General features: G+C 37.9%; 1 protein-coding gene across 1 annotated transcript in view; it reads left to right on the top strand.

Moving 5' to 3' along the window:
- The window catches only part of LOC139966824 (condensin-2 complex subunit G2-like), a 43,406-nt gene that overhangs the window by 15,659 nt on the left and 14,109 nt on the right, over positions 1-13,638 (top strand). Inside the window, exons 7-16 of the mRNA XM_071970203.1 lie at positions 274-408; positions 1,072-1,166; positions 2,366-2,435; positions 2,929-3,021; positions 5,783-5,875; positions 6,172-6,297; positions 6,940-7,119; positions 8,714-8,866; positions 11,720-11,945; positions 12,546-12,790. Coding sequence (XP_071826304.1) covers positions 274-408; positions 1,072-1,166; positions 2,366-2,435; positions 2,929-3,021; positions 5,783-5,875; positions 6,172-6,297; positions 6,940-7,119; positions 8,714-8,866; positions 11,720-11,945; positions 12,546-12,790 — 1,416 coding nt within the window. The remainder of the gene's footprint in view (positions 1-273; positions 409-1,071; positions 1,167-2,365; positions 2,436-2,928; positions 3,022-5,782; positions 5,876-6,171; positions 6,298-6,939; positions 7,120-8,713; positions 8,867-11,719; positions 11,946-12,545; positions 12,791-13,638) is intronic.

The following is a 13,638-nucleotide window of genomic DNA, read 5'->3' as shown; positions in this document are numbered from 1 at the left end:
AACGTCCATAAATATGAATTGTCAATTGTCAACAACTCTGTAACTAGACGACATACATTAATCTTGGAGTGACTCGAACTCGGGACCTTATGATTGAAAGGCACTGGCGTTAACCACTGAGCAAACACTCCTAACACTCCTTAATCAGTGCTGTAAGACTTGGTTAAAATACCAATTTTACTCATCTTGACTATTATGCAAAGTGCAGCAAGTCTTGACTGTATTTTGTTTTTCATTTAAACATTAAAAATATTACTGGTTCTTCATCAATAGCAAGCGGACATCAAGGCAGTGAACTCCATAAGTGGATCTATGTGTCTTGTAAACTGGAATGATTCATCCTCTTCTGACATGGAAGATCTCCTTGAGCAGTGTGTGACATGTCCTACTTTCCTGAAGGTGAATGAGGTGAGTATCTCAACGATATAATTGATACAATAATCACCAGACACTCATTGCAATATATGATATGGAATGATGGTTTTTGTGACATAAATTTGTTGGAAAAACAGAGGCAGAAATAATATTATGCTGGTTGAAAATATGACTGTGTTTCCTGCTTGCCAGTCAGTCCTAACCATGCAGATGTATCTACACATCTTTCCATATCTAACATTATAAGCCCTGTAAGCCTTTACAGTAACTGATGTGTGTTGTATGTCAGGAAATTGCCTGGAAGAACTGGATTTAAACCAAAAGATATTTCAGGTACTGGCATTTTTTAACCAGTGGATACAATTATGATAGTCTACATTTGTCTTGTCCCATATCACATCCTGAGAAATTGGTGTTTTAAGAAACAATTTAAGTTTGAGGAATATATAAATATTCAATCCTGTGGAGCTTCCGATATGGCTTTTCTTTTCATTTACCAAAGGTTTATGCAATGATCTTATGTTACTATCTCAAAAATGCAACATCCATTAATTCTGTAATAAGTATTTTTCCATACTTAAACAACAACAACAGATGTCATTAAACTGAAAGTTTTCAACTCTGAATATAGTATTCACTATCCTATTTGAAAAATCACTTCCATAGTTTTGTTATGAGACTTTCCTTTTATTTCAGGGTCGTTCATTTCTGAGTGGCTTGTTTGGATTGAACACCAAGCTCATCAGTAAACTACACACGGCTATTAAAGGCCATCTGCCGTTCAGCTCAAAGTATGTACAATTAAATGGATACCTTTTGTATGTATATAAATCCAGCTTAGGTATATGGGATTAGCAGGTTATTCATATAAATATATATATATATATATATATATATATATATATATATATATATGCTGTATATATATGTATATATATATATATATCTCAATCTCAAAAGTATCTCTTTCGAGATCCAGCTTTAGGAATCACAAATGATTTCGAGTTGGTTAGCATCATGTTTGATCTCTAGAGTAAGGCAAAATATGTCACCAAACAGAACTAGTATTGTTTGATACAGGTGACAAATGCCTACAGTAGAATTACCACCTCCCTCACCGGTTTTCGAACCTCTGGACATATAATCAGCGTCCATAGCCTAGTGGTTAGGGTGTCTTCATATAAAGCAGGAGGCCTTGATTAGAATCCTGGTGGAGGCTGGAAATTTTTTACTGTTCTGGATTTTCCAACTCATTGCGATTTCAATTATATATATTCATTTGCCTTTTTCATTAAGAAAAGTAATATAGATAAGTACTGTAGCTGACATTGTTTTTGTTGAGGATCTTGTGCAGCTTATGCTCTGCTGGGAAGTGCCTCTGGATGAGTCGTAGAAAACTTCCTCTTACAGTTGTCTGTATGTGCTTACTGAATGGCGGGTTGAACCAGATGATGTTTCGTGCCCTATTCTGGTGTTGTGAGTTTTCTGGGGTTTTTATGTAAATCCTGCTGAGAGTTGTATGTAAAGCTGCGATTTGAGTTAGCAGAATGATAATAAACTGCAGTCATTGCCGTTCCATTATTTATAATATATTGAGTGTGATCAGAGTGTGACATGCCTCATCATGGCTCCTGCAGGTTAGCAAAGAAACTTAAAACATAAAAGAAAACAGACTTTTCGTTATTTGTTGTTGTTGTAATATTTGGTAGGCAGACAAGCAAAATATTCAGTGAGAGAGCTAAATTACCTACTGGGAGGCTGTTGCAGACCTGGCAAACCCACCCACCCTCCCAGGAAGAGACCATCAGCTAAGAAGAAAAGAAAAATCATAATAATTCTGCTATTCTCCATTTATATTGACCCTTAGAACTCAACATAGGTAACAGACTGGGATTACCACAATCCTACTTCCAGTTGAATTACTTAATTTCCAACTTCTACTGGTTATATAATGTGATTTAATAAGTATCATTCTACTTTGGTTCCGTAGAGCTGAGGTACAGTATTATGGAGAGATATACTTCAAGGCTTGGAAAACTGCTACTGGAGATATACTCATGGTGAGTGATAATTGATCAATGGTTTTACACTATAAATACTGGCAATGTAGATGTTGACTGAGGTATTTGATGGCAGTCAGAATGATAGCTGATTTTGGTCTTTGGATTGGTCTGACTCTGATAGACTCCACCTTCTCCATTGAATACTGTTTTACTCCTTGAATGATTACAGAAATATTCAGTTGAGTATTTTGCACTGGAATAAAAGCAAGATATTTTACTATGCATTTACCAGGTCTATGCAGCAGCAGGGGTGCTTACAGCAGGGGGGCTAGCTTACATGGACTGTTTAATATGTATGTTTCCATGACCAACGGTAATAAACAGATATAGACAATTAGGTGAACTTATATAATACACATATGGCTACAGAAGACAAGTTTGCTGTTAGTCTCACCAACAACAACACTGTTAATCCTTTAGCCTAGATGGATCCAGTCTTCTGTTTACAAATGTTTCTCATTTTTTGTTTTGTCTTTTCTGTTTAATTCAGACAATTGAGCAGTCATGCATTCAAGACTTGATGTTCTTTGCTGTACATGCAAAGAGACAAGGTTCACATTCATTGGCTGCCATCCTTGTACAGGTAACAAAGACTAACTATTCATTACATTTTATATTAAGTAAGCAAATTAAAATTTCAATTACTTGTGAATTACTTTGTGCATGCCCAAGTTCAATTCAAAAGAAATTACGAATCTGGCAAGCAATTTATATGCTTTGCACAGGTTCTATTTGATTTCTGTGTTTAGGATCACCAAATTGATAGACTAGGATTCTGTGTTTAGGATTACCAACTTGATAGACTAGGTTTCTGTGTTTAGGATCACCACATTGATATACTAAGTTTTTGTGTGAAGGATCACCACAATGATAAGCTAGGTTTCTGTGTTTAGGATCACCAACTTGATAGACTAGATGTCTGTGTTTAGGATATCACCAAAATGATAGACTAGGTTTTTGTGTTAAGGATCACCACAATGATAAACTAGATTTCTGTGTTTAGGATCACCAAATTGATAGACTAGGAGTCTGTGTTTAGATTACCAATTTGATAGACTAGGAGTCTGTTGTTAGGATCACCAAATTGATAGTCTAGGATTCTGTGTTTAGATTACCAATTTGATAGACTAGGAGTCTGTGTTTAGGATCACCAAATTAATAGACTAGGTTTCTGTGTTTAGGATCACCAAATTGATAGAGTAGGATTATGTGTTTAGGATTACCAATATGATATAGCGTTGTGCAGTAGTCGGATTTCACACAACCGGTAGTGTTGCAACATGAATCCCGGTATCGTAACTACAACCGGTATTTTTCTTCAACTTTCATCTACGGTTCAAAGCACTTAGTTACAAGACTGTCAATGTCATACATTCAATATACATACCATATAGGTTATGTACATACTCTTACACGCACGTTCATAAAAAAAAATAACACGCTATATTAGGGCCTTTGTTTTTTAACATACACTTCCAAAAAGAAAAGCACAAACCTTGGAAAAAAGCAACCCACACCATCCTTCATTCATACTCGACGTACGATATTAGATTAACACGTTCGCACGTGGATTAAACTTGTAATCCGTACACAAACATAAATTGGGAGTTCCCCACTAATCCATGATATTGGAATAGGGCAACCCCTTCAAGTTCAAAAGTTCACAATGAAAAGTTTTTAACTATCAACAAGTCACCACGTGTTTGGAACTTAAGACAATAAGAATGTTACAAAGGGGCTACGTAAATACGGGATTATAAACTACATACATAAGAATAGTACAGATTTATTTATATCGTTAATCGGCTTTTGTTTACTCCAGAAAATATACTTTCAATACGTACAATATCAATCTTTCGTACAAAAGATCTTAAAAATTAAAAAAGTAGCGAATAAATAAATATAAATGACATCGTGGAACCCCCCGCATAAATAAACGAATCCATTTCATTACATCATCAAATCTCAAGAACTGCTGTGTGTACCTGTACCGTACCCTAGGCTATAATAATATACAGTCCCGTGCGAAGATGGATTTAAACTGGATATACTCCCTGCGGTTTTGGCTGAAAATTTATTAAATCGTTATAATTATTATAACAAAATGAGGTGAAATGCATAAGAGTAAGATTTTGTACATGGGAACCTTGACAATCATCGTTTGAAGGAAGAATAAATAACGAAAATTTCAGAATAACTTTGAGGTCCCGTAACATGCTGAGCGCAAGTAACATTCGATATTTGGTGTAGCCTAGGTGCAAATTACTACGTGAAAAGTTGATTCGTTAATATATAGGTCTAGGCCAGTACGTAAATTGGTCAGATATTATTCAAACTAAGAACACAGAAACCAGAAAAAATCGTGTTTTGTTTTCTTTATTTCAAATAGTAACACGTAGATATTTTTATTATGTCCGGGATTCCCGGGAATGATACCAAAACGAATGTAATAACCGGTTGTTTTCCCAATACCGGTAGTATTTACACATTGCTTTGTGATCGGGATAAGTCAATACCGGGATCGGGATACCGGGATTCACTTGACTACCGGGATCCCGCACAACCCTAATATGATAGACTAGGAGTCTGTGTTTAGGATCACCAAATTGATAGACTAGGATTATGTGTTTAGGATCACCACATTGATAGACTAGGTTTCTGTGTTTAGGATCACCAAATTGATAGACTAGGATTATTATGTGTTTAGGATCACCACATTGATAGACTAGGATCCTGTGTTTAGGATCACCAAATTGATAGACTAGGATTCTGTGTTTAGGATCACCAAATTTGATAGACTAGGATTATGTGTTTAGGATCACCAAATTGATAGACTAGGATTATGTGTTTCGGATCACCAATTTGATAGACTAGGTTTCTGTGTTTAGGATCACCACATTGATAGACTAGGATTATGTGTTTAGGATCACCAATTTGATAGACTAGGTTTCTGTGTTTAGGATCACCACATTGATATAATAGGGGGGTGGAACAGCTTATAAGTACACTTATAATCAAAATTTGTTTAATAGTGCTGAGATGGAATATTGCCTTAGTTTCATATTAGACTTTTATACCCAGTAATTACTTTAATGGCACACAAAGACAAGTTTAACCTCATCAAATAAGTCTGGATGTCAAAAAGATAAATTCTGTAAATTTACATGTTTAGGATTCTGTTCCCTGAAGAGAATATTTGTACCAATGTTACAAGTTGCTATGTATCATAGGAAAGCAGATCTTTCTAACGAATCAAGTTAGCCGATGATTCTAGTGATTTGTGATGCAGATTAAAATAAATTTCTTTGACTAAATCTGTTTTTCAATTTTCCCTTCTATTTCAGCTACTGGGGTATTTCACTAAGCAGAAGAGACTGCAAGGAGTTGATAAAATGTTGTGCACCCTGTATGAGCCTATTCTATGGAGAGCATTAAATGTATGTAGTAGCCCCTTCACTTTGTGTGGTCTTGCTGTCAGCATTGCGTACAGAATAAGATATTGCTTGAATTAAAAATGTTTTGATATAAAGTAAACAGTAAAATAGCTCTGATGGATGATAATCAACAAACCCCAGTAAAATACAACTCAGTCCAGAAACATCAGCAGACTCAACTTCTAACTTAGATTCTAGTATGTGTCCTTTTAATACCTCTTGAATATGTATATTTACAGGCAGCCAATCCAGAGGTGATTATTAATTTTTATTAAAATTTTGAATATGTATATTTACAGGCAGCCAATCCAGGGGTGAGGGTTAATGCAGCGTATCTCCTCATTGATGCTTTTCCTCTTCAAGATCCAGAGAGTAACAAGGAGAGCATGGATGCTATTCTTCAGAAGCAGATTGATGCATTAAATGTGAGTGACTTTAATCTGTTTATCAATACTCGTATATTGACACGACAACGGAGACCACGATGACATTGAATAGGTTAAATCAGATTCTTCATTACCGACATGAAAAACCGTATCAAATAGTTATCAAAAATAGAATTAAATCAGTCAACAGAAATATTAAAATTAATAATAAATGTTTGAACTAATATTATCAAACTTTCTTTTTTTCTGTGTGTAACACTATTGGATTGTCCCCTTTAATAATGTTTGGTTTTCTATTAGACATTGCTGTGTGACCCGTGTCCTACCTCTTTACTAATTTTTGTTTTCTGTTTAGACATTGCTGTGTGATCCTTGTCCTACTGTGAGAGTCACAGCTGTACAGGGTGTCTGTAAGGTGGTTAGTGTCTACTGGGAGCTCCTCCCAGCTGTTGCTGTCTCAGTCTCTGTGTGTATCAGTATTAGATTAACCTCTTTACTAATGTTTGTTTTCTGTTTAGACATTGCTGTGTGATCCTTGTCCTACTGTGAGAGTCACAGCTGTACAGGGTGTCTGTAAGGTGGTTAGTGTCTACTGGGAGCTCCTCCCAGCTGCTGCTGTCTCAGTCTCTGTGTGTATCAGTATTAGATTAACCTCTTTACTAATGTTTGTTTTCTGTTTAGACATTGCTGTGTGATCCTTGTCCTACTGTGAGAGTCACAGCTGTACAGGGTGTCTGTAAGGTGGTTAGTGTCTACTGGGAGCTCCTCCCAGCTGCTGCTGTATCTTCCTTCCTGGCCAAGCTCATTCAAGATCAAGTCTACGATACCAGCTCTCCTGATGTTCGTGTGGCTGTCTTTAAGGTAAGGACTCTCTATTTGTACAAGTGACCATCACCTATCAGAAGAGATTTATAGAATTGAAAGACTTCAACTTCCATTTGTGAAATTTGTGTCCTTAAGTAAATTTTTTTATCACAGAGAAAATCAAGTAAGTATATTGTACTATATGCAGACTCTTTACACTTTTAAATTGAACCTTAAACCCTAACCCTTAAATTGAATCTTAAACATGAAATTTAACAGAGATAACTCTTTAAACCAGGGGTGGGCAACCTACGGCCCGCAGGACACATGCGGCTGTCCAGTGATTTTTATGCGGTCTGTGAGATGTCTCAAGAAAAAGAAAAAAAATCAATCTGTTTAACATCATCACAAAAAAACAAGCTGGCTGCTTAGAATTTATTGGCACTAATGTTGCTGTCAGGTAGGCCTATTATCCCCATTAATTATCAACTATACTGTTTTGACATTATGTTTTTGTGAATACAGATTGAGTACACACACCTATTGCTTGAAAGTCCTTGGAATCAAAGGTTTGAAATTGTTGTTTAGGTGAGGCCCGGTCAATTTTGCACCCCTTATATCTGGCCCATCCATTCTAAAAGGTTACCCACCCCTGCTTAAAACATACAACATGCTTCTAGCAGATATGCCAATCTTCAACCTGAGTTTAAACAGATATAGCTTTTAAACATACAACACGTTACTAGCAAGCCTAACCTACTAAGTACAAAAGTCTTGGGATAACAAATGATCGAGACTCAGTTATGTCTGGTTCAATAGTGCCCAAAATTAAGGTTGAGATGGTTTATGAGGTAGTAAAAGGCTGCTAAAACCAATGAATGGAAATGCAGGGAAAACAAGTATTTATAGCAAATACAATAACAGGAAGTGTGACATCCAGTGTGAAAGACCATGATACATGACTGTTTCTCTTGCCACTAAATCTGTTTAATTTTATTTTACTCTGGCAAACAACAACATTTTGTTACCCTATTTAGAGTTACATTGTGCTGTAGGACTAACAGTTTGTCATGTCTAGACATCAAAGTATAAGAAATAGGTACATAATATAAACTGCCAAAGTTACATAGTGCTGTATAAAAGACTAGCAGTTTATCATGTCTAGACATCATAGTATTAGAAATAGGTACAGTACATAATATAAACTGCCAAAGTTACATAGTGCTGTATAAAGACTAACAGCTTATAATGTCTAGACATCATAGTATTAGAAATAGTAACAAAATATAACTGCCAAGTTACAAAGTGCATGGTGTAAGACTAACAGTTTGTCATGTCTCGACAACAATGTTGTTATTGCTGAAATGTGGTTACAAGTTAATAACATACTGTACCATGAGCATTATTAAAATGGTTTTTAAATGGCTGATTAGATGAATTTATGACAATAATAGTCAACAAACTGTTGTATTTAGACATAACATTAATCAGTGCATTGACGTTGGAGATCAGTAGTGTTGTTTGCTGATCAACATGTCCTGGCTAGTGGTAATAGTCATCATTTATTGAGTACAGTGTATTCAAGTTCTTCATCCTTTTGTAGTTACAGCCTTTGTCATTTCTCTTGTTCATACCTCATTGTATTTCACAGGGTCTTAAATACATCCTGGACAATCCCCTGAGCCATCCCCTTTTGAAACACACTCTGCCGTCTCTAGGCGATTTCATTCATGACACCTCAGAGAAGGTTATCATCAGTTTCCTGGAGTTGTTATTGAAGGTCAAAGGTATCAGAACCATCAAGGTATGTCCTAACATCAATTCCTGCTAACTGAGCTTAACATACAGATGTTGAATGAGTGTTGCAGTCTCATAGCAGGCCAGTATCTGCACAACTTCATTCAAAGTCGTAAGATCAATTTTGATGAAAACGTTCTCTAGTGCCATTCAGCCTTCCTTCATTTAAGCTGTAAAATGCCTAAAACAGTAGTGACTTATCCAGGTGGGAGGAGGGGGGCAGGGGGAAGAGGTTGGGGCAGGGGGTAGAGGGGGGTTGAAACACACTCTGAGGTCTCTAGGTGATTTCATCCATGACACCTCAGAGAAGGTTATCATCAGTTTCCTGGAGTTGTTATTGAAGGTCAAAGGTATCAGAACCATCAAGGTATGTCCTAACATCAATTCCTGCTAACTGAACTTAACATACAGATGTTGAATGAGTGTTGCAGTCTCATAGCAGGCCAGTATCTGCACAACTTCATTCAAAGTCGTAAGATCAATTTTGATGAAACCGATCTCTAGTGCCATTCAGCCTTCCTTCATTTAAGCTGTAAAATGCCTAAAACAGCAGTGACTTATCCAGGTGGGAGGAAAGGGGCAGGGGGAAGAGGGGGGCAGGGGAAGAGGGGGGCAGGGGAAGAGGGGGGCAGGGGAAGAGGGGGGTTGAAACACACTCTGCCGTCTCTAGGTGATTTCATCCATGACACCTCAGAGAAGGTTATCATCAGTTTCCTGGAGTTGTTATTGAAGGTCAAAGGTATCAGAACCATCAAGGTATGTCCTAACATCAATTCCTGCTAACTGAGCTTAACATACAGATGTTGAATGAGTGTTGCAGTCTCATAGCAGGCCAGTATCTGCACAACTTCATTCAAAGTCGTAAGATCAATTTTGATGAAACCGATCTCTAGTGCCATTCAGCCTTCCTTCATTTAAGCTGTAAAATGCCTAAAACAGCAGTGACTTATCCAGGTGGGAAGAGGGGGGCAGAGGGAAGAGGGAGGTTGGGGGGGTTCTATGGCTGCAGCCAACTCTCTAGACTATGCTTGGTCACATAGCATTGGATACTGAAACATAAGCTGATACCAGAAATCAGGCCTCAACAAGAGAAGACTGTGTCACTTGGTGGGTATGAAAGAAAATCATTCTCCTCTGATAAATGTAATACTGTAATCTCTGTAGTTGTACAATGCAGTGATGGTTTTCATTTCAAACTGGAAAAGTCGGCCCATGAACCTGTAAAGTTTGTAAACACTTACCAAACATGGGGAACGCTCACAGCACAGGCAATGAATGAATGAATTTACACAGTTAACACCCATTTAGCTCAGCTTCGCAATGTGAATTCATCACGGAATAGCCATTTTTTGTTTCTTTACTGCAGAAATTGAGAAACTTGGAATGTATTTGGGTTTGCTCAGCAATGATATGAAACCCTGTAAAGTTATCATTTTGTAAGATGACTGCAAGTCCTCAGATGCAGATGTTTTAGCAATTGTGTGGGTCTTTGTATTCACTATTATTTCACTATATGTTGTAATTTACTTTGAGAAATCCATAACATTAAAAATGCAGTGGTGAACAGAAATAATAGGCTTGGTATTATTGTGTAGGTTAGTAGCAAGGCTTGACTGGCCCTTGCGTCATTAGCCAAAGTGTCGAACATAGTGTAGTTTTTCATTGACCAAAGGCAAAAAGTTGGTGAATTCTCTTGTCGGGGCCTCTGCTATGGGTAGCACCTATCCCCAGTGCTGGGCTTGTTTAATACTATCAGGCAGTTATAATCGATTACGAGACCTTATTGTAAGTTGCGCTTTATAAGAACTGTTTATTATTATTATTAATCGCACAGCTCTTCTCGCGGTTACTCGGTTACATTTATGACGTCATCACTGTCGTTTATACATTACAGAAATACAGTCAAACCAAATCTTTCTCCATGGTGCACTGTCTTTATTTTTTCTTTCCTGTCTTAACGTGTGGTGTCTAAATCATGTTAAAACATCTACCTTTACCAAACAAAAACTGTGAACAACTTTCAATCTACAACATTTCTTAAAATACATCATTGTAAATGAAAAAACTTTCAAATTAATCTTTGAGGCTACTTCAGCTACTATCACTAATAAAAGCAAACACGCAAACTATTCATAGATGTAACACCTTGTAGCGGTGTGATGTTTAGTATTTCAAGTGTTTGCAGTAGAAGGACATTCTAAGCTATGCTCTATTCTAGCGAGATAGCAGGCACATATATTGCACATTGAAATTAAATTACACCACAGTTGATTAACTCTATCAGACATCTGATAAGTGTGAATGAAGCCAGTAATGAAGTCATTGTAAACATGTTTGAAGAAATGACAAATACTTTGGCAATCGTAAAAGATTAATAAGTTTCAAATTTGTGATTATGCGTAACGATTAAACATTGGTAGGATTGAATGTTGCACTGCTGAACAGTGTAGTATAGCATTGTGAGAACCTGTATACTTTTGCGATATTTGCTGACAAACTGCTTTAGTGTTGTTTATAGCAGTTTAGGATATTTTTCAAAAGCAGATGATGTGTAGTGTTAGCTTGTAATGGAATATTCGCTAGTAAGGTTTCAAGTGCGATTAATCAAACTTCCAAAGTGTAATCGTGAGTAGTGGCGATTAATCGACTACAACTATCAGCACTAGTATGTTTACACAAGTTACTGGTGCTATTACCTCTCTTGCTGTGGTTAGGCTCAATCCAAACTTTGGTTAAAATATTGTGAAGTGGGTAAAAGAACCTTCAACCGTTCTGTGAACTACAGTTCTGCTGTTTTGGTCATGAAATGTTGCAAGTTATAATTTGTTGTTTCAGTGACTGGTTCTCTCATTTCCTTCAGGTGTCAAGTATCGTGTCTATGGAGCATTTGTTAGCACGGCTCGAGGTAGCCAGCGCTCCACTGGCTCGTAGGCTGGTATCTCTGCTCTTCAATTCCTTCCACCCCGCTGACCAAGAAGCTGATATCAAGATCGAGAGGGTGATGCATTTAATTCGGACTAATGAAGGAGCTTGCAGGATCTTCTATAGACATGCTGCAGCTCAACAGATGTCAACTGCAGAAGCAGGTAAATATGTGAAACAGTATATTAATTAACTGAACTGTTAACTGAGCTTGTGGAAGTTACTCACTGTAGTGCAGATCAAAGTACAAACAAGATTTTTACAGTCAATTTTTTTTCATGAGAATGGTTGAAAAGGTGCTATGAGTTAGGTGAATGCAGATAAGCAGGTAACATTGCAAAAGAAGAGACAATTCTGGCTGTATTTTATCTGCTATTTTGCATTTTGACCTCTGTTAAGCCCGGGTCACATCTGCGCGATTCAACACGCGATTCAACTCGCAACTAAAATCACGCGGATCAGAAAAGTTGCTTCTAAGAAGTTGCGCTGATTAGAACATTGCTCTATTGCAAATCGATGGCACAACTTTTCTTGCGCAACAAGTTGATACCCGTGTCTAACTACGCGATTCAACCTTCAATTGTATTGCGAGTTGAATCGCGTGTTGAATCGCGCCGATGTGACCCGGGCTTTAATCTCATAAAACTGAAATGACCTGCCACTTTGAAAATCAATAGGGAAGAATCTTCCCACAAAAATAACTTACTGATTGTTATGTTGCTATGTTACTTCAAGTACTTTGTTTTGGATGTGTTGTTTGCCAGTGGCCTTGATGTTGCTGCTCTGTCGATGTCTAAGAGGTTGCATCAAAGCCACCCAGGGGGAATCTCCCTCCATGAATGCCAGCGGAGATTCTAACATCTCAAGCAGCGGTGACAACGAGCTGGACAAGGAGAATGAAGATGTTGGAGAAGATGCTGAGCTGTCACTGAAGGATAAAGATGTACTTAATGGAATGCTGGAGATCATTGCCATTCTATGGACTGGCATTGGAAATCAGCTGACAAAGGTAAAGCTCTTCAATGCTATGAACGTAACCTAATCATTGGGACTGTGATAAGGTTAACTACACCCTGTAACCATCTTGGTTTACATTGTGACTGTGATAATGTTAACACTGCATTATAACCACCTATGAAATAGGTTTACTACACAGTGTTACTTATATATCTACATTCATTTGGACTGTAATGATGCACACCAAACTGTGTAATTCTCTTTAATCTCATGTTTGTTGAGCCCAATTACTGCTAGTACTCTACTAGTGGTATTGCACTATACTAATAATCACACTACAATGCTGCCTCTAGTGTTTCTAAGGTGCTCTGAGTGGTTCTAGGTTCCTCTGAGTGGTTCTAGGGTGTTCTGAGTGGTTCTAGGTTCCTCTGAGTGGATCTAGGGTGCTCTAAATGGATCTAGGGTGCTCTGAGTGGTTCTAGTGTGCCCTGAGTGGTTCTAGGGTGCTTTGAGTGGTTCTAGGGTGCCCTGAGTGGTTCTAGGGTGCTCTGAGTGGATCTATGGTGCTCTGAGTGGTTCTAGGTGCTCTGAGTGGTTCTAGGGTGCTCTGAGTGGATCAAGGGTGCTCTGAGTGGTTCTAGGGTGCTCTGAGTGGATCAAGGGTGCTCTGTGTGGTTCTAGGGTGCTCTGAGTGGTTCTAGGGTGCTCTGAGTGGTTCTAGGTTCCTCTGAGTGGATCTAGGGTGCTCTAAATGGATCTAGGGTGCTCTGAGTGGTTCTAGGGTGCACTGAGTGGATCTAGGGTGCTCTGAGTGGATCTATGGTGCTCTGAGTGGTTCTAGGGTGCTCTGAGTGGTTCTAGGGTGCTCTGAGGGGATCGAGGGTGCTCTGAGTGGTTCTA

This window comes from Apostichopus japonicus, chromosome 4 (genome assembly GCF_037975245.1).
Source record: "Apostichopus japonicus isolate 1M-3 chromosome 4, ASM3797524v1, whole genome shotgun sequence".
In the NCBI taxonomy this organism is placed as follows: Eukaryota; Metazoa; Echinodermata; class Holothuroidea; order Aspidochirotida; family Stichopodidae; genus Apostichopus; species Apostichopus japonicus.
The sequence above is the reverse complement of the archived record's forward strand: the minus strand, read 5'-3'. Positions and strand labels throughout refer to the sequence as shown.